Here is a 24,783-nt window from a genome sequence, read left to right as displayed (position 1 = left end):
TTCTTGGGTTTCAAATCAAAATTTTATACTTAATAAAACTATGACAACTTGTAATGCCAATGACTTACGTGCACAAAGGTAGAATAAGTATTGATCCACAGAACAGTGACCTACCACAATTGCATGTCAGCACTGGCAATGACCTAATGCGTATTGATCTTGTATAACACACAGAAACAGATTGCAACAGCTGCAAGCCAAAACTCTAAATATAAACTAATTACAACTAGATGTAACAAATATCAAACTCTTTTATATAAAATATAAGATTCTTGTTCAATATATTAGAAATATGTTTAATATAAATAATAAGAAATTCAGTATATCAAACCAAACAGAGCTATAATATGAGGAGCACAGGAACAACACGTCTGTACTCTTCAACTATTCTCACAATATTAACTATTATAGTTAGATCCAACTTTTTATAGATGTAGCTAAACTCGGTCTGAGAAAAAAACGGGAAATTCCCGAGAATTTTGTTTTTACGGGGATTTCCTGAGGAGTTATACTTTTTACGGGAAATTCCCGAGGAGTTATACTTTTTACGGGAAATTCCCGAGGGCTTTTTTACAAAAATCTTGGATTAGACAAAATAGCACACTATAATCAAAAAACTCTTAAGAGCATCTTGGCCTAGGTTTAAGTCTAGTTAAAACAATATCGAAAAAAGCATATTTTTAACAAATTTATAAACAGCAATTTTAGCAAATTTAAGTTTGGCCACATCAATTTGAGGGGGTCATACTTTCTCGGAAGCTTTTTTTTTACAAAAATCGTAGGTTATACACAGTAGCAATGAAATTTTATAGACATTTTGCCTTAGTTTTAAGTATTTCTATTCAGTCAAAACACCTCATACTTTCTCGCCCCAGTAATAGTACAAATTACACTACTAACTTTCAAATAAAATTACAAAAATTGTTGTGTTTTCCGTGATAAATTGTCTCTCACATTAGATAAAATAATATCATTTTGTTAATGAGTGATGCTCGCTCCGATGACCTCACTAGGCTTCATCTTTGAGCAATCATACTCACCTGATCGCATCTCTTGCCACTTTGTTCTGACATGAGTACGATGCCCTACCAGTTGTACTCTGTACAAATGAGACAAAGCCACAAGAAGACTAATACTCCAAATTTTCCCCTAACTTTGGTTCTATAATTATTCCATGGAGACTTCTTTGTTCTTCTCTTCCTAAGATGGCTTGGATGGAGAGACACTCTTCCTCCAGCAACAGATCAACTGACTACCGAAGTTTTCTTGGCATGTGGGTCCATGGGTGATTTCATTTTAACTCTGATACTTGACTGGATAACCAGTTCCTAATTTCATCGAAGAAACGACATATATCATACTGGCCATTCTTTTGGGCATGGGGACACGCATTGGGCCACACTAAATGAAACTTCTGAGTTCGATTACTGAATTCTTCACAGCAGTCTGCGGTGGATAATCAGATATTGGTTGGACTACATTGTGTACCGAATGATCTTGAACTATGGACGCTACAGGTAAGTCAATACTTGCTTCGGACAAGACAGATTTATTCTGAGCTGATATTGCGATGAAGATACACCTTACTTACAGACCAACCTGTTTCACATTGCACCATGCGGATAAGCTCACCCAACGAAGACGAACCCAGAGAACAAAATTCTTCGGAACAAACACCTGATAGAGAAACTTGCAAGTTCTGTTTTGGGATAGAAGCAACATCCATGTGGAAGTCGACAGAGAAAGGCTCATCCCTGTTACCTAACACCCCCAGAGCACACTCCTTGCCTAGAATATGTTTCCCATCATATCCCCTGTCAAGTTTTTGTTCTACCGTTACGTTCTTGTCAAGTTTGCTGGTACGCTGTATTTCTGAATCAAACTTATTTGCTAGAGATTCACTCTTCTTCTCGAACCCTCCAGTCCTGCTCACGCATTCAATTCTGTATTGAGACACAGACAGCGTGAGGTCATGCAAACCCTCACTTGTCTTTAACGTGTGTTGTTTTAACTCTGACATAGATCTGTTGGTTTCGGATAAGTCAGAATGCAGCTTACCCACCAACTCATTGGTATCTGCCAAGAGTTCAGATTTCAATATCTCTGTACCTTCCCTAGACGCTTGAAACCGATCGTTGGTTCTCTCATCATTCTGCTTGATGACAGTAAGCAATATATCCAAGGTCACTGGCTCCTTTTCAGTTCCCATCTTAATAAAAAATCTTATCCAACAAAAAAATCTTTGCTCAAAAAATATTTGTTCAAACGTATTTTTTCAAACTTATTCTTTAAAAAAATGTTTAAACTTATTTATTCAAAACAAAATCTTCCCCAGCAGCAACAACTCAACCACTGAGTCTCATCAGTCTTAATGGTACAGTACGTCAGAGGTGAGGATAACCCCACACAATCACATCACAAAAGCCACAACTCTAGTTTCACTTTACCTCAAACTACTACTACTTCCAACTTCTCTTGAGCTATAGAAGCTTCTGTATCAGGGATAGAATCAGATATCCCTGATTTTTTAAGCCTCTCTTGCAACCTTTCCTTCGTACTTTCCAGATGGCTCTCGCGTGTCCCGTCCGCAAAGCCGAAAGCGCTCATTAGAGAGTTGCTGAAGAGGAAATCTAACCCCGCAGAGATTATACTACTGTACAAATCTAACAAAGAAAATGTTTAAATAAAAGAATATTTGATTGCGTTAACGATTAATGTCATTCTGATCCCCTAATTTAGGAGTACCCAGAGAATATTCAGGGGAAAATGTCTCTGATATCACAATGTATTGCCATGCCCTCAATACCTAACAATTCAGACTCGTCCTTATGTATACTCATTCCCAAGTAACGCGAACAAGTTCATTTGAACCTAACAGAACGAAATTCTTAATGCTGGCAAGAGTCAAGAATGAACATATAACCGAAAGACATGTCTCTTATAATCCTCAAAAATTGGTGAATTTATTTCGACCAGTGATGATACTGGATACATTAACAGCACCCTCAAAACTTCTCCTGCTGGAAGAAAATACACATATAAAAGTACACCCAACGGCGAAAGAAACAGTAGGCGAATTGTCCACCACCATTTTCATTCGGTCTGAATTACACAATGTGATGACAATGAATTGAAATAAAGACGTCAATAAGCAGAGAACAATGCCTGCTTCGAACAAACATAGTTTCATTCCTTAAAACAACACAGGATGTAGAATAAAAAAATAATGAAAATAGTGGTGGACAATTTGCTTACCATTATCTTTGCCGTTGACTGTACATGGATTCATGCAACAGGTACACGTCAAATCTTGTATGAATACTCAGAGTGAGACAGAATTCGAAAACTATTGAACTAATTTATTAGAATACTGATTTTACACCACCGCCACTTATGAGCATCGAGAGATTTCAGGTTCTCCCTTGAGTAAACGATGTTGTTTACCCCATCATTCACAGCTGATTCATTTTCCTCATAAGAGATAATTATTAACACTGTGCATTTGCTGAAAAATTAGGCAACTCCGCCTAAAATGTTCATATTACTACTTGTAAGGTGATCACAGTATCTGATTCCATCTAAGTCTGAAAAGTTCAACACCTACAACACATTGATTTCCAAGCCGTACATCTGATACGACATAACGTCTTTTTGTATATATCAAGCGTGCCCGTATACGGACATGTGACCTTGAGAGAAAGTTAAAAGTTTAAAATATACTTTGCTAATGAGTGTAACCAAGATGTATATCACATTCGTTTACCTCACTATTAAGATCCGCCTTTTTTGAAAGGATTATATTAGTTTTCAACTCATCTTGCGATAAAAAACACTTTTTTTATGGTAATGGCGTTGTCCGCCATTTGCGATAAACCACGAGGTTCAGTACGACCATTTCACGATCGTCTCAACATCACACGGAACACACGATAGCGTGTTTTAATCTCCGAACGTAAATTAGGCAGATCTACCAAATAAATGCGAAGACATGAGCTCATGCAATGAATTATGGTGAGCATCAGCTTACCTCATGGCAGGTTGGGTCGAAGAACATCAATCACATGTCCTACCTTTTTCCATCCAACATAACCAACGTCCGACTGATGTATCCCATTTCGCCCATTTGTCCAGCCGATCTCCATTCGTTCATAGTTGAGAATCAATTAACCACCGCCATCCAATTACCGTGTCAACGCAAATATCCGGGGATTTTTTCTCCTCACGTTCTTTGCCAAGCACCTACATGCCCGACCATCTTTGTTCGATTACTTCTGGACCTCCTCCCGGGGCCCTCACAACTTTTTTACATAGCACGTTTTACCACGTTAGCGTAACAAAATTTTCGAATGTATTATTGAGCAATATATGCATTTGTGTGTGTGTCTAGGAACCTTTTGTAAAAAAAAACCTGAAAAATTCTAATTACTTTTCTATGCAAAAGTCTGGAGTGTAACACGCTGTAAGATAATAGTTTAGTTTCACCTGCACAAATTGCAGGACCCTGAGAAATCTCCATCTAATGAAAACGTCCCTGTGCATACGCCGACACCAAACTTATTTGCGGTTAATCTTATGAAAATGAAAGATCTGATAACTTCAGACCAAAAGTACTACTAAAATGCTTAAATAAGGATGAAATTAATTTCGTACTATAATTTATATATCGGTGAGACGCTATTCGAGAATTTACGGTTTGTTATAATATATGACCAGTGCCATCTAGCGCTCCTTTCCAGTATAAACGCGAGTGAAAATGAATTCTATCAGCAGTTAGACTCCACCTATCGTGAACTCTCTGAACATTTGTTTATGTTGGATATTTGGACGTGGAATTATTTTCTTAAATATTCCAACATACGCAGAGGTACAGTTACATAAACATGCCTTGTGACAATACTTGGGTAACTGTGTGATCTCGGGAAAACGCATTTCTTCAATTTTACAGGAGAAACTACTTACGGAAATGAGTTTCTGTGGGATTTTCCAAGTTCGTGGAGGTATTTTCTTTCATCGTTGAATCTATTGGACCGGGAATTCATGTATTTTCGAAGAGAAATATATCTCCGACGCACAATTGCCGTTCTTCCTTTACGTGGACCGGATGTCGCGTACGTTTGATGACGTACGCCGTTGTTTTGCAAGAAGTTAAGGTGATTTTTTTTAAAAGCTGTATCGCATTGTTTTACTAACTAACTATGCTTGCCTAACCTAACGTACCTAACCTAACCTTGCAGGAAATGGTTCGTGGGGCTATCCGTAAATGGTTTTTGGGGCTATCCGTCAATGGTTTTGGGGGCTATCCGTGAATGGTTTTGGGGGCTATCCGTCAATGGTTTTGGGGGCTATCCGTCAATGGTTTTTGGGGCTACCCGTCAATGGTTTGTTGAGCTATTCAGGTATTTTTCAGTTACGAAGGTTGGAAACACTGCATACCCACATGATCCACGACGCGACTCAAGCTGTGCCCGCCATACTATGTGTTACGGTAGCGAAAAAAGGAAGAACAATAATTACTGTTAATGTCAGAAATTGAAATTATTTTCGTGAGAAAAGCAAAATCCCACCTTAAAGGATGTTTCGCAATACACAATAGGTTAGTAAAACTGTCAAAGATGATGAAATGAACGAGTGAGAGGTGTTTTCCAGAGATACTTGTGATACTGCCTTCGTCAGCAACTTTAGTGATTTTTTATGAATTACCTGTGTTAGAATTCTTTTTTAAAAAAAAAAAAAAAAAGTACGTTAAATCCAAGATGGTAGAAGAGGTGTGTTCTCCTGTAAAATCTGCAAATGTAGTGTGGGTTTATAAAAAAGAATTACACGAAGAATAAAACTTTCTTTAATAAGGGAATGATTAACATGACTTAGATGGAGAGGTTATGTAAATACATGGAAGGTAGTTGTAGTAATTCGAAGGTTGTATAATTAAATTAAGAACGCCTCCTTGCCTAGTCCCAATTAAATTCGAAACGTAGTACTGTTGAGAACATAGTTTCAAATGAAACCAACATTGAAGAAGTTTACAAACATTTACATTAATACATGAGACAACACTTGTCTATGGATCTTAAGACAACGTACAAAGGAACAGTTTTCCGTTTAACGCTCATGATGGGAAATTCCCGCATTTGGGAAAGTTAGTTGGTGCTGGAGGAACCTTCCCCTCTACCTGGAAAACCATCTGCATCCCAGAGTGCAAGTGATACAGGAGATGGCAGTGGAATAACCAGTAACCTGCAATAACAAACAGACGTATATTAATGGAGGGATATAGGGGTGGTCCAAATGTCAACCTTTCTTCCATGTACAAGGGCTCCAATTTCAGATGGAGAGAATTTGCGAAGGTAAGCTTTCTCAAATGTTACCTTCCCCGCCTGAATGGTAGACATCTTGATAACAAAAACGGATGCCACTTCACCCTACGGCCTGCCCTCCTTCACCCGCAAAAGTATTCCGGAGTGTGAGGATGTCACCATGCGGATGGTAAACACCTCTGGATTATAGATCGACTCCTGTGTCCCACTCCCTCCCCCATCCCCGGAGGATCGTCACGGACAATGTGAAATCACACTATCATTCGACATACCACTTCCGTTTCTGTACTTGACTTAGTGAGAAATATTGAGGTTGGCAACAGCCTAATAACGGATTTCTTCCGCATTATGTAATCCGTTCTACAGGGTGGCTCAATAAGTCACTTAACACCCTCAGTACAAGGCCACTGCAGCGCGCAACATGGAAATGGTGATGACCAATCGTTATCTGGCCAAGGGGGAACCACATTGACGCCACCCACACGGTCGGCGGCCATCTTGATGTCCGCCATCTTGAATTCAACTTCAGAATTTTAAATGGGAAGGGGGTCGTGCGACATATCAAAATGGGCTAGAATTTCACGAGAAATGCAATGGTGAAGGTTTTTTCGACGTATCTTTAACTAGTAAAAAGTTATGACTGAATTCTTGTACCAATTTGCTCCTTTTCGAGGTGTTAGAAAAATGTCTTAAAATTTGTTTAGCGCTTCGGTAATGCATCGAGATCAAAGTGACGTCTATGAAGAGACGTTCGCATGCCATTGCACATTATTTTAATCGGATACATCCATGAAGAGCTGTGCATTATGAATGGTTGTCGCGAACAATTTACAGTGTGACGCTTCCATTGAATTAAAAGTCCTTCACAGTGACAAGGCTAATGTTTATGTTCATAAGGAAGTTTATAAACAGAATATGTGACCCTTGTCATCTGATAACTAACTTTGGACAAAAACTGGTTCATAACGTTCCCATAAGTGTTCTGGTGTTCTTCCCTATTGAAAAAACTCTGTAAAAAGTACCTTCTTCCATAAGCAATAATAAAAAAAACTGTTTATTTAACAAATCCAAGTAGCCCTAAGCATTTAAAGTTCCGTTGATGGAAAATTGACTAACCAATCGTGTTCCACACAGCACGCCACACCATTAACTTACCAACACTAACCATTCAGCTTTGATCTGTCGAAAATGGGTTATCAGATAAAAATCATCGAATATTCTGTTTATGAACTTCCTGTGTGCACTGGCATGCGAACGTCTCTCCATAGACGTCACTTTGATCTCGATGCATTACCGAAGCGCTAAACAAATTTTAAGGCATTTTTCTAACACCTCGAAAAGGAGCAAATTGGTACAAGAAGTCAGTCATAACTTTTTACTGGTTAAAGAAACGTCAAAAAAAACTTCACCATTGCATTTCTCGTGAAATTCTAGCCCATTTTGATATGTCGCACGACCCCCTTCCCATTTAAAATTCTGAAGTTGAATTCAAGATGGCGGACATCAAGATGGCCGCCGACCATGTGGGTGGCGTCAATGTGGTTCCCCCTTGGCCTGATAACGATTCGTCATCGCCAATTTCAAATTCCATGCCGCAGTGGCCTTGTACTGAGGGTGTTAAGTGACTTATTGAGCCACCCTGTATGAAAGTATAATGGAAGAAAAACGTGTAAATTACATTGGATTATACATTTTAAAATATATTTTCATTAAAGGTTTTTGTCTATAATAATAATACGTGGTTATTGTATAAATTACAATCGATCACGTGAACAGCAAGAAAATAGCGCCAGTTTCGAACATGGCGACTTCCATGCGTGCAGGAAGGTCTCCCGTGTTTTCAGAGTAGTCTTTCGGAAATACAGCCGTTTGAAAAGTAGCAAGACGCAGGTTGTTCTTAACGTTTATGTGACGTTGTGTCGGTGCTATCCTGAGCAAGCAGTGAAGTTGGTGTCCAAGTGTAATTGTGTGTCTGGGTCTTTGTGTTTTCGGTGTTGTGAAAGAAAGGAAAACGACCGGTCAAGTTCTGAGTACCGCGAAAAAAACACGTTGTTGCTCGTATAAACAAGTACACCGATTTTGAGAAGCGTAATATAACGCGAGGTGCTTTCGTATTCTTTCAATCAAAGGGCCGTCCTGTCCACTGTGGGGAAGATGTTGATAGTGATGATTGATGACCATCTCCCCAATTTTAGCAGTCGACGTTAAATCGCCTCTTGTTCCACGTTGAGTTCTTTTTTGGGAAGCAAGTTTGACAGACCGTACTGTGACAGGATGATGTCTAGCGCCGAAAATGCCTCAAGTTCAAAAAGGAAGTACTGAATCAAGGTAAGAAAATACATTACTTGCATGAGACGTGCGTTAATAATGTGCTTATTATCGTCTTCTTGTTTTCTAGTGGACGAGAAACCGAGAGAAAGATAAACAATCTCTTTTTATTCCCCGGCTTATCTTTGTTTAGCTTCTGCTAAAATTGGCGGTATGTTTGTTGCACAAAGGGAGAAACAATACTCTACATGTCAACAATGTTGGGCAATAATTGGGTGGAAGAGGAAGCAATAAAACCAAAAGGCTTGAATTTACTGAAACGAATCTCTCACTCTCTTGTATAACTTTGGCGCTGTCATACTGAGAGAGGAGGGGGGGAAGGTGGATCTGTTAACGCAGTGTCAGATAAATGGGACTTTTGGCGTAGAAAAATATGTTCATTCTTGAACAAGAACACGTATTTAATCACTTGTAGAACATGTATTATACTTCAATGTGTAGATTATCAGTGAAAATAAGAATACGTTTTTCCATGTTAGGTAAAATTAAAGGTTGCGAGTGAGCAGCATATGATGGCCGCGTCATTCACAAATAGCTGGCGCGGAGTGATACGTTACTCGAATTGAGTCGGTTGTTTACAGAAGGTCGGAAGGTTCGTGATTCTTACGGACTGGTAGCTACATACGCCTCTGGGGAAGCAGTCTATGCACAAGGTAAGTATTTACACTTAAAAAATAACAGTGGCTTACCTATGTAATGATAATTGCTAATATTGATCACATAAGTTTAATAATCACAAAATTAATAACTGGAATTGAATTTAATTATTTAAAACTTTCATAGTTTACTTTTTATGGTAGGTAATGCCACTTTTGAATTTGTCTCGGCTTCCTAATCTGCTGTATTCTTTAGTCTCCATTCGTTACCACAATTATTTACATGCATACACAGGAGGACATAAAACCAGACGTTAGTCAAATACAAATTGTTATTAATATTTCATTATTTAAACGTTTAATACGTTCAATCTGCTTTATTTATTAAACGTATTATTATATGTATTAATAATAACTCAGTATTACCCAGCGGTGAGCAATGAGACTCGGTGAAGTACACAGACTCCTCTCAGGTTCAGGGATAGTGTTAGGCAAAGACAATGCTTCACATCACAGAGGAATAAAACCACATTATTGCAGTAGACAAAACGAAAGGATTTTTTCTTTATTTATTGTGATTATGATGCAAACAGGCTTAGTACGAACGTCAGAATTTCGCTTTGTCGATGACTTGACTCAACTAAAACGCATAAACTCAATGCGTGGCTATCGGCACGCCTATGATCACATAGACCTAGCTTGCGCCCCGAACTACCACACCAAGAGATATGCAATAATAACTGAGCCAATATTTGCTCTCTAGCCTTTTATTCCAAATTAATCCTTAGGCTAGCTTTATTTCTTAACGTAGAATGGTTGCAGTATTGTGCATAGCATAATGCATGGCCATCGGCATACCTATGGTCACATAGGCTTAGCTTGCGCCCCGAACTGCCATACCAAGATGTATGCACAACACCGAGAAGTTATCTTTAAATTTAAAATCTTCGACGATCCGTGGCGAATGTGTGATATTTCTTGCGCGATATCATCGCTTTTATAATATTTTCGAGAACACAGATTCAAGTACAGATGAATCACTCACTATCTACAAAAGGATGCTAAAAACAAAACTGGCTTTCTTATGTTAATTTGGCGCCATCTATGGAACTAAATGGCGTGGGTTAATCAAAATGTTACGAACCTTTTATCAAAGGCTGTTCGAGAGATTTAAATTGTTTTGGATAAAAGAGAACAAACTCTCCATACTCAGAAGACAAGATATTTTGAGAAAGGGTGCAAGCTTCCGCCTCCTCCAACATTAACTTTCTATTCTTTATTATCCGTACTCGTTTGTCCTGGGTAGCTATCGAGTGTGGATTTGGAGCGTACCAAATCTTAAGCGTTCAGCTTTTTAATTGGCGTACAGTCATGGAAAATAGTTCTTGGGCCACGAGACCTACGATATCGTAACAACTTAAAGCCTGTTGTCTATGCAACCCAAATAACAAAATTGTCGCTTGGGTTTGCCTGGCGGACCTGGATTCTCGGGAATGATTGAGTATTGACAGCAGCGTGAGTCATACCCCCAGGCCCAGCCATAACAAAGAACAGCTGGGTGCCGTGAGACCACCAGAAAAGGTTTCAGGAATTGGTTTCTTAACAACAGCTATTCGTAAGAAAATGTTCTCTTTACTGATATTAGAGGCATTGTCAAGAAAGTTCACTGAAATGGTGGTTTTCGTCGAATCATCATCGCGCAACACACATGCTGTCAACCCAGAAGTCCTTGAAAAAGTTTGGAGTTAAAAACAACTACTTGACAAATGATAAGACGAATCGATATTCATTAGTCCCAACTTAGAATTTTGTGTAAGACATGGATCATCATGTCCTATCATCCATTTCATAACTTCATTAATCATCCTCATCGCCTTTGTTGACGCCAAGTGCTAGAAAACCAATATAAAATAAGCAAAATTAAGAAATTAACAAATGACATTTTCAGCGATTTCACGCAGCGACTCAGTTGCATGTAGACAAAGTTTCATTAATCGGGAACCAAGGGCCCCCTCGTTGTGCTTCATTGTCATTTTCCCTCCACTTTGCCTGCCGCGATTAACCTGATGTTGATTAATGCACAATCCACAAATTGCACCAAAGCGCCGCATATTATGAATAGGTAAACTATGTGATATTATGCTAATTTAGAATTTAGGAATAAAATGTGAATTTTGGGGGCTTCAGTTAAGTGGCTGCACATCCATTACGTAATCGCGATATCATCAAATTGTACGAAGCGTGTCTACACCTACGTAAAGTGTCAGTCCCCGTCATAGGCGTGCGCAGACCCTCTGATTAGGGGGGGATAGCCTTGATGATATTTCAGGCCGGAAAAGAATAACGTAATTTCATCTCACTTGTTTAAATTGCATCAATTGCATTGATGGGTGTGTTTATATATACACCCCACCCCACACACACACATAAATACATATATATATATATATATATATATATATATACAACACCCCACCCCACACACACACACACACACACATATATATATATATATATACATATATACCAACAGTAAAAATCATATAAATTGTCTCTCAAATCTGTGCGTTCCTTTTCCTCCAAACAATTGTTCATGCACTTAAGAGAAAACCTTTTAGCAGCAATACTTCTCTCCTCGGTAATATAAAATGCATTACAGAAAACAAATTGCGAGCAAAGCGACCAATACATTTTTAGATCCAAATTTTTGCAAAATGAAAACAATGTCGATTTAATATGGGAAAAAAATTCATGGAGCGCCATATTATTCTCTTTTACAATTTTTTTCATTTACATCGTTTGGCGTCCAGGGTTAACTCCCGCCGACCCCTAGCTACGGCTCTGAACTTGACTAGACTGCAAGAAAAGCAGACATTGCGAGCGAAGCAAACAAGAACATTTTACAAAAGGTATTCATATTTGTATAAAATTTGAAATCAAGTGGGCAATTGCAGCTCTGTCCCCCCCCCCCTTCCCGCAGGTGCTCTTGGCAGTCAGGAAGAAATAATGCAAGAAAGACGTGAAAACAAAATCCATCTTGAGTATCCTTTTGTCTAGCTACTCTTAGATTCTGCTATTCTTGCTTTCCTTTACTTCCATGTTTGCCCCTTAAAATTGATTTCCGTTCAAGGTTGTGGGGGCTGCGGTTTCGCCACTGCACCCCCTTCAACCGTAGTTGCCTTTAGTGTTGCCCACGAGACGAGACTTTGGCCTGTCTCGTCTCGTGGAAATGCTGTGAAATGCTGTCTCGTCTCGAAAATATTCGTTTGTCTCGGGACATATCATCAATCTCGTCTCGTCTCGAATTTTTAAAAGCCTGTCCCGTCTCGTCCCGTGGGCAACACTAGTTGCCTTGAACTTTCATCGGCTTGAAAATACTTAATTTTCTTTAAGAGTATAATATAGTTTAATAACGGCGATAGGATTCATCTATCCTAAATTTCTAGGTGAAAATATAATAATATAGGGGCATAGATGTCTGAAAGGGAGGCAAGGATTGCCACATCTTCCCCTTAGAAAACGAATGTCAACCAAAAAGTACGTTTTCACATGTATAATTTGATTTCAGTCATAATAATTTACATTAATTATTATAATGAGGATGCAGGAATGCGATAATGCAACACTATTATCGGGGTAATATGCCCCATGGAAAAATACCTTGCTTGTCTCTTCGTGGAAAAAATCTGCAGACGTCCATGATTAGGGGTGCATTTGCCCTCCCCCTGGCCCCATGGGCGCACGCCCATGATCCCCGTGATGGAATATGTAGCGCAAAGCCAGGGCTTTAAGATCAAATTTGTTTTGTTATTGTTTTTATTAGTAATTACCTCAGTTTTCTTCCTCTGAAGTTAAATTATTCATGACGACGATTTATGATTACATTAAAGACATGAATGAACATACACAATGAATCCATTTTGGTCGGAACTCGAACTCGGAACCTTGTTCGGCAAGAAATAAAACTATCCATAAGGCATGAGTGTTTCATTGGAGATGTTCCTCTACTTCCGTCATTTTATCACTAATATATTTCTTTAATATACAAAAATAAGTCACAACTACCTAAAAATAAATATTATTTTGCATTTTCACATGCATATTTTTTTTTACGGTTAGAGTGTGAACTGGCACCTGTTTATTTAGATTGTTCATTATGTTTCGTGTGTAGTTAAAGATAGGAAAATTGCTTGAGGAACGATTAGGGCTATAAGAATTCCGTCCGTGACGGAGTGGTTAGCACAGTGCGCTACGGTGTCTGATGTCCTGTGTTCGAATCCCGTCGTGCGTATGGGTATTCTTTGTGAGTGCCCCTTCATCAATTTCATCATATCACTAATCCTCGTCGTCGCGATTAGCAAGAGGTGAAAGAAAAACGACGCTAAATAAGAAAATAAAAAGACTTATAAGAATCAATCTTATTTCCGGTCGTGTCCTACATTTTATAGTTGTGTCTGGCCTCCGGAAGGAATTTGAAAGAAATCTCAAATGTCTTATACGTATTTTGAGCATCACGTAACTTCAAATTAGATGGAGAAACAGAAAAACTGAGGGAAGTCTAAGATAACGTGGTTCCTTGGAGAAGTATGCTTAAATCAAAGAGTGTGCATGGTTGCTACTGGATGTTCGAAAAAACAATTACAATCCCAGCTCAGAAATTACTTCACGATTTTCTAGATCCGAAAAAGTCCGGATATATGTATAAAAATGCTTACTTTGTAAAGATTTATCGATACAAGTGTCGGTAATTTGTTCGAAGTAACAAGTAATTTTTCTCGTTATTGGAGGAATAAGGCACATAATTCTGTTTTTTCCCAGTGTATAGTAGTTTTTTTACATATTAATAAACAAGAACTTCCAGACTTTGTTTACGAAATTGTGAATTTTTTCCTTCCCGAATTCATGGATTGTTTTCTCTTCCTGGCCCCACATCGACGAACAACGTTCTGTCTTACATACACAAGTTGAAATCACATACAGCCATGCTATTAATTAGCAGTTGAGGAATTTTGAACTCAACCGTCCACTTCAACATTAATTTTTCAGCTGAAGATGTGTCATATTCTCGTTATATGCTAAGATGTCCTAATAACCTATTATAGTTACTGCAAATACAATCGTGTTCAACATTTTGAGACAATTTGTCCTACTTTCCCCTGACGAGTGATCTGATAGCCCTACGTGTGATGAGAACTGTTTTTACTCAATTTCTGATATAATTTATTCCAGCATTTCCTTCAAATTCTATTACCTTGTTATTACCTCCAATGCTTACACAACTTTTCCTTCGTGCTCGACCTTTGGGTTCAGAAATGTTTACAACACCCCCATCCCCGCGTGTAAATATCAGGCAACAACACTCTGGAAGACCATAATGTATACAACTTGTTTACTACATATTTTACGAAAATATTAGAATGTTAGCTTGATATAACTGTGGATTGGAACGAACGAAATAAAATACCTGTTTTATACGCACACTGGAACGAGCGCAGGCCTGCTGTGAGTCACTCTGGCAGTGAAGGTCACTGATCGAAGCAGTTGGTGCTTGCTTGCTTGCTACAAGCAGGCGCCTTATCTTTCCTCAAGGAAACGCGGAAATCTTAGTTACTTTCTTTCGCCAGACTAATGGTGAACATTTACAGGAACGTAAGTAGTAGTATCGTATTCTATTGGAATTAGATTTCGTGGTGTTTAAAAGATATCATAACAATATGTAAATCTCTTTTGTGACCTACACTGAACTTATTTTAAAGTTTCATTGACATGTGAAAGCGGAAATTTAGAGATCCTTCTTCCTTACGATTTCTAAACAACCGAAGAGTGTAGTGAACGTGAAACTACTTATTGTTCGCATCAACGATATGCATTATACAAATGGTCCTTAATCAAAAACCCTATTACATCACAGGAAGTGATATTTAAAACAATTCTACCACGTATCCAACGTAAACAATATTCAGATTGATTCCAAGCTTCTGTTTGGGTTATTTTGTGTCGCATTTTTACCTCTTCCGATAATCGCGACGAAGAAGATGATGGGTAATGATACGAATGCAATGCTACATCTAAGCCTCAACAGGTTTCAAAAATGGATCCTCTGGCTTTGTAGAGAGTTACGGTGATTTTCATTTTTATTTTCATTTGGTATTTTAAGTCCACTTAATGCACACAAAGGCTAATCGAGACTGCATCTACAGTTTAAAGTGGGATCCTAACCACTGTGTCTCCACCGGGTATCGAACAGGGGACTCCTTGATTACAATGCGACTCCTCTACTACAGCGGCATCGGGAAGGATGAGAGAGAGAGTTACGGTGACTACGATAATGAAGAATTGAAAGTAGCAGAACGCCTAAGCTATTCTTTTGTCAATATTGGAAACGTTAATGAATGTTATGAATGTCAGTTCAAATTGAAAAAAATAAACTACTTGTAAAAGATTTCCAGAGTGCCGTTAAAAATCGTTAATTTTTCTCTTTCCACACATTACTTTGCTACTATGTAGATATTTGCATGCTAAGATGTAGAAAGTGCTGCATTTTCAGTGTTTGGAATTGCGATTTATTTCTGAGAATGGAGTGAGTACTGGGAAAAGGATCACCTCACATGTTTGGATTATACCTCCCAGCAAAAAAAATACACAAAATATATATCGGCTGTTGTTCTTATAAGGAAATATAACATGTATGAACTGTCTCAAGAAATATTGGAGCCTATTCACATCCCTACGGAACTTGGAAGAAAGCCCACGTAGAGATTGGGAAGTTTCGTTACAACAAAATTGGGATGCATAGTAAATTAAAATGCAAAGTCCTACCTTGTGCTTTGCACCAAGCCATGAAGGCGTATAGGGGGTGTGGAGTTAGTGGAGTTAGGGCCCCACGCTTTCTTCATCAGGCGGAAGGTGGGATTTGATGTGATCAGCACCACGCCCCTTGCCGCCATACCCCCCCCCCTTCCCCAGAGTTTCCTCCAGGTACCGACTTTATACGACGCTGAGTGGGCACCGAAGCAGCATGAACAGGTGGACAAAATCCCGATTATCCCCCGTCGAGGATCGAACCCAGATCTCTCGCATGGTAATAAAACGCCCTAACGACTGTGCTACTGCGGCACATACAGTAATTAAGGCAAGAATTGTTTTAGCGTTTCATTCAACGTTTTTAGGGGAATCATTTTCGGAGATATAACGGGTAGCTCTTGTCGGTTCTGCAACCTGGGTTGAGAAAATGCGATTTGCTGACGAACAACATTCCACCTGACAAGTGACATGACTTTCCTACATTTCCTGTGTCTATTGGCTATTGCATGAAAGACGAGTTGCGCTTGAGACAGACAGAATCACCCGATCACCTAATGGTGCAATGTGTGTTGCCTACCCTTCCGGCATTATTTACTGCCATTAAAGTCTTATGGGGAAGAACTTTTTTCCACCACTGTACACCGGAACGTTAATGAGACATACACAGAAACTCTTTCGTACTCTGCAGATTTTCTCAGAGAGGGAGGGGGCAATAGCTTGTTTACCTCGTGATGACGAAACGACGGTAAGAGGTGAATTTACCTATTAAACTAATTGCAAATTTATGCGCTAGTATTGCAACAAGCAGAAAGGAAAATATTTCGGAAACTGATGACATGAATGCGCATTTCCCATGTACAGTTTATGGCTTGAGATGAAATAAATGTACTTACGGGTAGCTACTTATTACATATTAAGTGCAATAGAAACTACTGCCCGGTGTTTAAAACGAGCAATATTATTTTTCTTACTTTTTCAATATGTTACAATGTAAACACAAAATGTAATACAAGTAATACACCCTAATTTGATGAAGTTTAGTAAATCACTCTATGAGTTTATTGAGCCACGGTCTATGGCTTTGTAACTTCAAGTTCCCGTCCAAACGTTCGACGGTGCTAGTGGCTACTGCATCTCCTTTTCCACAGGCTATGGTAAACATTCTTACCTAGAGATTGTTCTTGTTTGGGTGTTTAATATTTGCCTATTACGACATTGTCATTCCGCCCTACGCATGGCTTCACATTCAAGGAATACAGTCACTTTACTTCTAACACGTCATTGCACATAAAAACGTGAACCGCAACCTATGGTTACTGTACGGGCCGGGGCTGGATTTTCCTTCCAGAAAAACTTGCTGGCTCAAAGGAGGAGCTCGTCGTTAGTCATTTTTCAAAATTGTCTGAATTGTTGCGCTATTAGGCAACGATCAGTTGTTTGATGAATAAAAATAGCGACGCGCAGCTTCAAAGATTTGACCTTGACCGTGCCGTCCCAGACCTATCATTCCCTCCCTTGTCCTGTGCTGCGGTGTACATACCTTTCCCATATTCATGCGTTCTAGTTGACCGTGAAAAAAACGGTTCTGAAAATCTACCGACGCGTTCTCTAATTGGTCAATCGGGTTATTTCTTTGTTCTGGAATTCTGACGTCATTTGACATTGACCGCACGTCCCCCAAATTCCCTTGTGGTCTACCTCCGCAGAGTTCACATTTGGAGACAGTCTTCTGTCTGGCATCAGAATCAGCTTACACGTTATACATAGTTCGTTCCCGCTCATTGTCTTACATGCCATTTATTATTATTCCTTAGTACACTATAATTATTACGAGTACTTATCGTGAGTTCAAGTACCGGGCCGTCCTAAATCGTAATTGAACTTTTACAATTACCAATTACCAACATTCATAGTGTTTCATAAACCGTAAAATCTTATTTTCAATATTATAAACATAAATATTATCGTTTTATACATTATATACTTTGCAGTAATAAACATAAAACCATATGCATAACATTGGTACTTCTAATCACCTTCTATTTACTAATTTTCCATAAAATTAATAATTAAAAATTCATAAAAGTTATAAATATGCAGATCCATAAATGTAAATTATTCTAATGATATGTTAATCTATTCTAAATACATGCAAATAAATTCTAAATACATGCAAATAAATTATGAATATTAAACACCGACTGTCCTTAACGCAGATCAATACTAGTCTGGTTTTATGCCCTCTGTGTCGAAAGATTTGCTGGGTCAATGGATGAGATCGTCTTTAGTCATTTTTCAAAATTTTCTGAATTGTTGCGCTATTAGGCAACGATCAGTTTTTTGATGAATAAAAATAGTTCAGAATTGTAATAAAATATTGCCATACAACGACAATTTTCTCTGAAAATGCTTCTTCATAAGTACTGAAACAGTGATTTAATAGTGAGTTAATTTACGTTATGGAAGGTGATATTCCAGGACACAAATGGCACCGTAACTGGGTTGTCAGCTTTGAATCTGATGACGGTGTATCCGTTGCTCTGCACAGGGACGGTGTCCTTGAGGGGCGGCGCCTCCAGCCTCCTCCTGAGCAGCCCGGCGGCGTCCATCCTCCTCGCCTCCTCCACGGAGATCCTCCCGTCCGTCTTGCGGCCCTGGGACAGAACGGCGAAGCGGTAGCCGTGCAGGTGGAAGGGGTGGCTCAGGTTCACTCCCTGCACTGGAAAGACATTTAAGGGTAAATACAATCCCGAGAAACTGAGTGAGTACTCAACATTGACATTCTGGCAAGTGCTATGTGTCGTTCAATTTATTGACTCCCATGAGACATGGTAACACTATTAAGCCATGTTTCCATGTTTAATAAAATAGAATATAATAGAGTGGCCTTTATTTAAATAGGCGTGTTTCGGTCTCATGGGCCGTTCTTACAACCAACCCTTGTCGGAGATGCAATAAATGAATAAGAACAAAGAAAGAGAATAATAATAAATAATAAAAAACATAATGATCATGATAATACAATATGGATAATATAAAGATTAGACAATGATAAAATAATACATTGAGTTCATTAGTATGTATACTGTGTAGTAAAAGATAAGTAATAAGTCATCAGTTGTGTATGTGGGGATTAGTTATGCATTGTATGGCGTGTAAGTGCAGGTGCAAACATGAATTCATGGATATGTTGTGAATCTTTGTGTGAAGAAGAACTTCTTAGAGAGTGGAAACGCTACGTCTATAATGTTTTATTCTACAATAAGTTTTGCCTTAGTCAGAATTTACATGTTTTATTGATCATGAAATATGTTTCAACTTAATGTTAGTTTTTATTGTAAGATATATCTGAATAATGTTTCAATTACACAAACAGACAGATGACCTAATGAACAGTTATTGCACTTGATTCCACTATTATCGAACTATTGCCGCCATTCTTCTTACAATTCACATTTGTCACTTAGGACGATGGTATTTTAGGAATATCATATTTAAGTGAACGAAGGGGAAGTATATTAAAAATAATGCGGAAGGAAAAGAAATGGTTTCAGTAGTGTAATTGATGCTATTATAAAATCGATAAATGAAGAGGTGTTTTGACTGAATAGAAATACTTAAAACTAAGGCAAAATATCTATAAAATTTTATTGTTACTGTATAAAACCTACGATTTTTGTAAAAAAATGCTTCTGAGAAAAGATGACCCCCCCCAAATTGATGTGACAAAACCTAAATTTGCTAAAATTGCTGTTTATAAATTTGTTAAAAATATGGCTTTTTTCAATATTGTTTTTGGCCTAAGCTATGAGCGACAACAACAGAGCCATCTATGTGCAAATGTCTGAACTCGTGGAACAGACCCAAGTCAACAAGTCAATTTTTTTCAATACGTCAATATTTTTAACTCTCTCTGCCAGCAATAGGGAATGGTAGTAAGCGTTAGACAAAGTACTTTGGAGCCGAATATACCTTTCTTAAAACGTCGTATATTGCTAAAATATCTTGAAATTTGCATATTTCTCATACCGCCGTATCTTTTTCTATTAGACCTCTTCAAGAACATTGCCAATTAGTGAAAACTAATTGAGCAACAACAGGTGCTAATAGGGCAAGCATACAGTGATATGGGGATATGTGAATTGTCGGTTTCTTCGGTTCAGATAAATGGATCGAATTGAAACTGGGATATTGTGCATTTTTTTTAAATATGATAGCTAAAATAACAGAGATTTTTTTTTTTTACCATCAGGTTTTCCCCAACAAAACTCTTGTAAACTCTTCTTTATTCTTTTCTTATTCGTGCTTACTTAGGTATTCGTGATTTAATCATCAATCTAATAATATTTTGGATATAAATATAACTTATGTACTTTTAAATTATGTAACCTTCACCATTCACTTGTTTCTTTATCCCTTTTAAGCTAAAATATTTTCCTAAGGATCTTATTTTCAAATACACCTCAATTTATCTTCAAGAGATCAAGTTTTCGCATCCACAGGCAACATTACTGTTTTGTATACTTCAACTTTTAGTTTCTTAGATATTAAACGAGAAGACAAAAGTTTATGAAGAGAAAAATAACATGCATTAAGCTTTCTTTTTCATTTCTTCTTTAATATCATTTTCATTTGTAAGTATTACTTAAATTTAAAAACTAGATTAAACAAGTTAGTTTCGACTTGTACTTTTCTCTTTACTAACTTTCTTACTTGCTTTAAAAAATATTTTAGCATTATTCTTAATTGTATTTACATCATCTGCATATGCTAAACAGTTGAGTCACATTACTTAGTTAGTTTTTTTACCTTCCTAACTACATATTCTAAGGCAAAATTAAAAAGCAATAAATATGATGCATGTTTGTTTTATAACCTTTCATAAATTGTACATTTGTCAGACATATTAACAAGATTCTTAGGTATTCCAAATTCAAATAATTTATCTTTTTAGCATCTTTAAATTCAATCAAGTTAGTTTCTGGGACTATAAGTTCTGATTCATTTATTTCTGATTTATCTCCTACATGAACATTTAAAAAATCATTAAAGCAATTCTTCCATCTATTTAAAATAATCAGCCATTTTTCATCAAGTTTATTTCAGGTTGCCACCCCTTTCTAAATTTATTTGAACCTCTGATACTTTTATTTCAATTGCATTAATTTTACTTTTCAAGTAATCTCTTTTTTGTACAATGCTATAGGTTAAAGTTCATTATGAAGAAATAAATTTCATTTTTTAAAAAGTTCATTCTATGCCAGGGATTGTATTTTTTTATAGTGCCATGTAATTTCATAACTAACTAAATCTCTAGTATTCTTAAACCCAAAGGTTCGTAGCTGCAGCAACACAGGCCTTCCATCTATCCATCTATATATTCTTAACCATCCCTAGCAATTTCCTTTAGGTCTATCTCAATATTATCCTTCCATCTTCGTCTTGGCCTCCTCTTACCATCAGGTCTCCCAACAAGAATCCTGTAAACTCCTCTTTCCTCTTCCATTCGGGCTTTATACCACATAACCTGTCCACTCAAATCTTTTTTTATTTAATTATTCTAATAATATCTGGACATAAATATAAATTATGTAATTCTAAATTATGTAATTTTCTTCACTAACCTGTCTTCTCATCCCTCTTAGGTACAAATATTTTCCTAAAAATCTTATTTTCAAATACTCTCAATTTATGTTGGACCAAGTTTCACATCCATATAATACTACAGGTAAAATTACTGTTTTGTATATTTTAATTTTTAGTTTCTTAGAGAGAAGTAACATGCATTTCCTGAATTAAACCTACTTTTTATTTTATTTCCTCTTTAATATAATTTTCATTTGTTAATATCTTTTATCAATATTTCAAAAGATTTGGTTGCCTGCAAAAATTAATCCAGTTATCTCCTTGTTAGTAATAGTATTTTATTTATATATTATGTCAGATTATAAAAAAAGTTCGCGCCTCAGTCAATGCAATAAGTTGTGTGATAATGCTGTCTGTTTCCGTTTTTGACTCATACCAATCATCCGTATATCGTCGTCTTCCTTGCCTTGCTATATGAAACTCGTCCATCCTATCAACCAACTTTTTGCTTGCAGCCCGAAAAAGAAACTCTGGATTCTGCAACTTTTTAATACCACTTATTTTGCGAAGATTGTCCATAAAAATCATCTCGCACGGTGGATAAAATTCAGGCACTATTTTGCTTAACTCAACTAGCCTCGCAACATCCTCACCTGTACTATACTCAAAAATCTTGTATAGCAGTTCAAGTGGTAAGTCGGTTATACAAGTTGTCATTTTTACAAAATGTTATTTAAATAGAAGTTTCTCGGTTTTTATTCTCAAAATTCAATACAAATACAAATTCATACAAATATCAGATTTCTTGGGGTTTAAATCAAAATTTTATATTTAATGTAAAATATTAATTGTGTTTAATAATATGCTTTGTATACTTAATATGTTAATATTTTTTTATTATTGGTTTTTATTATATAAGATTTCTTGGGGTTTAAATTATACCTCAATACTTAATATAAAATATTAATTAGGTTTAGCAGTGTATTTTATATATTTATTGTATATATTTAATATGTTAATATATTTAATTTTTGAAGTTGGTTTTATATATCAGATTTCTCGGGATTCAAATCAAAATTCTGTACTTAATAAAAATCTATACTTAATATAAAATATTAATTGTGTTTAATAATATGCTTTGTATATTTAATATGTTAATATATTTTTATTATTAGTTTATTTTATAAGATTTCTTGGGGTTTAAATTAAACCTCTATATTTGATAAAATATTAATTGGGTTTAGCAATGTATTTTATATATTTATTGTATATATTTAATATGTTAATATATTTAATTTTTGAAGTTGGTTTTATATATCAGATTTCTCGGGATTCAAATCAAAATTCTGTACTTACAAAATTATGACGAATTGTCTGACTAAAGCCACATGCGCGAAGGTAGAATAAATATTGATCCACGGAAGCAGCGACCTCGAGAATCAATTACCTACCCCAATTGCGTGTGGAGACATGCACATCACGATGTGTGTAGAAAGGCGGTGACCTAATGTGGTATTGATTTTTTGTATAACAGGCTGGAACAAATATCTGCCAATAGAAATCTTGTTTACTTAAACCAATATTAACCAATCAAAATCTCTGTTATTTTAGCTATCATATTTAAAAAAATGCAAAATATCCCAGTTTCAATTCGATCCATTTATCTGAACCGAAGAAACCGACAATTCACATATCCCCATATCACTGTATGCTTGCCCTATTAGCACCTGTTGTTGCTCAATTAGTTTTCACTAATTGGCAATTTTCTTGAAGAGGTCTAATAGAACAAGATACGGCGGTATGAGAAATATGCAAATTTCAAGATATTTTAGCAATATTCGACGTTTTAAGAAAGGTATATTCGGCTCCAAAGTACTTTGTCTAACGCTTACTACCAGTCCCTATTGCTAGCAAAGAGAGTTAAAAATATTGACGTACTGAAAAAAGTTGACTTGTTGACTTGGGTCTGTTCACCGAGTTCAGACATTTGCACATAGATGGCTCTGTTGTTGTTGCTCATAGCTTAGACCAAAAACAGTATCGAGAAAAAAGCATATTTTTTAACAAGTTTATAGACAACAATTTAACAAATTCAGGTTTAGCCACATCAATTTAAGGGGGGGTTATACTTTCTCAGAAGATTTTTTTTACAAAAATCGTAGATTATACACATTAAAAATAAAATTATATTAACATTTTGCCCATGTTTGTCATCAACACCTCAAAAAGAAAACAGGTTGTGGTTAATGACAGGACAAATATTAAAATTATCTGTGAATTTCATGAGACACTTCCCGATGATACCATATGTAGTGTTATTCTTATAGGTGAAAAATCCTATGTTTATGATGTAAGAAATGAAAGAGTCACAGAGCAATTCTAGAAGAGTTTTGCATATTATATTTTCTTAGTATTAGATAAACAAGTTGTACCTGGTCTTGAATTAAAATATTTAGAATGTTACAAGTCAACATATTAATTCTCTGAACTTAAACCGGAAGTGGACCGGAAGTAGACCGGAAGTGGACCGAAAGTAAATATGTGTGAGTAAGTATGTGTAGGTGTGTGTGAGTAGGTATATGTGGGTAGGTGTGGCTCATATGAGTATCTTGGATTAGTTTTAAGTGTAGTCAAAACAATATTGAGAAAAGCCATATTTTTTAACAAATTTATAAACAGCAATTTTAGCAAATTCAGGTTTTGTCACATCAATTTGAGGGGGTCCTCTTTTCTCGGAAGCTTTTTTTTAAAAAAATCGTAGGTTTTACACAGGAACAATAAAATTTTATAGACATTTTGCCTTAGTTTTAAGTATTTCTATTCAGTCAAAACACCTCCTCATTTATCGATTTTATAATAGCATCAATTACACTACTGGTTTCGTACCCCAACACTCAAACTGGCCAAAGATAAAGTGAAAGAGATGCGAGTATTATGTCACAGAAAGAGGTTAACAAATGGTATTATGATTGGCATTCTACGCCTAGTGATGATCAGCATCTGTGAGATACCTGAATATTTTCTTTCCACACAAAGAATGGTTCCTGAAATTATATGCTGCTAATTAGTCGAGGAATTTAAATAAATTTAATTCTGGTCCAGGAGAGAAAATCAGCAAGTGTAAGTGGGTTCTGGAGCATAAAGAATTATTTTTA

The 24,783-nt window shown here is 36.7% G+C and overlaps 1 protein-coding gene across 1 annotated transcript in view; it reads right to left on the bottom strand.

Annotated features, from left to right (window-relative positions):
* Positions 1-6,048: 6,048 nt before the first annotated feature.
* The window catches only part of LOC146004713 (multicopper oxidase 3-like), an 89,167-nt gene continuing 70,432 nt past the window's right edge, over positions 6,049-24,783 (bottom strand). Inside the window, exons 10-11 of the mRNA XM_083143668.1 lie at positions 18,499-18,761; positions 6,049-6,234 (exon numbers count right to left, since the gene is read on the bottom strand). Of these exons, the coding sequence (XP_082999794.1) occupies positions 6,166-6,234; positions 18,499-18,761 (332 nt within the window). The 3' untranslated portion in view covers positions 6,049-6,165. The remainder of the gene's footprint in view (positions 6,235-18,498; positions 18,762-24,783) is intronic.

Source organism: Lepisma saccharinum, chromosome 22 (genome assembly GCF_977018435.1).
Source record: "Lepisma saccharinum chromosome 22, izLepSacc3.1, whole genome shotgun sequence".
In the NCBI taxonomy this organism is placed as follows: Eukaryota; Metazoa; Arthropoda; class Insecta; order Zygentoma; family Lepismatidae; genus Lepisma; species Lepisma saccharinum.
The sequence above is the reverse complement of the archived record's forward strand: the minus strand, read 5'-3'. Positions and strand labels throughout refer to the sequence as shown.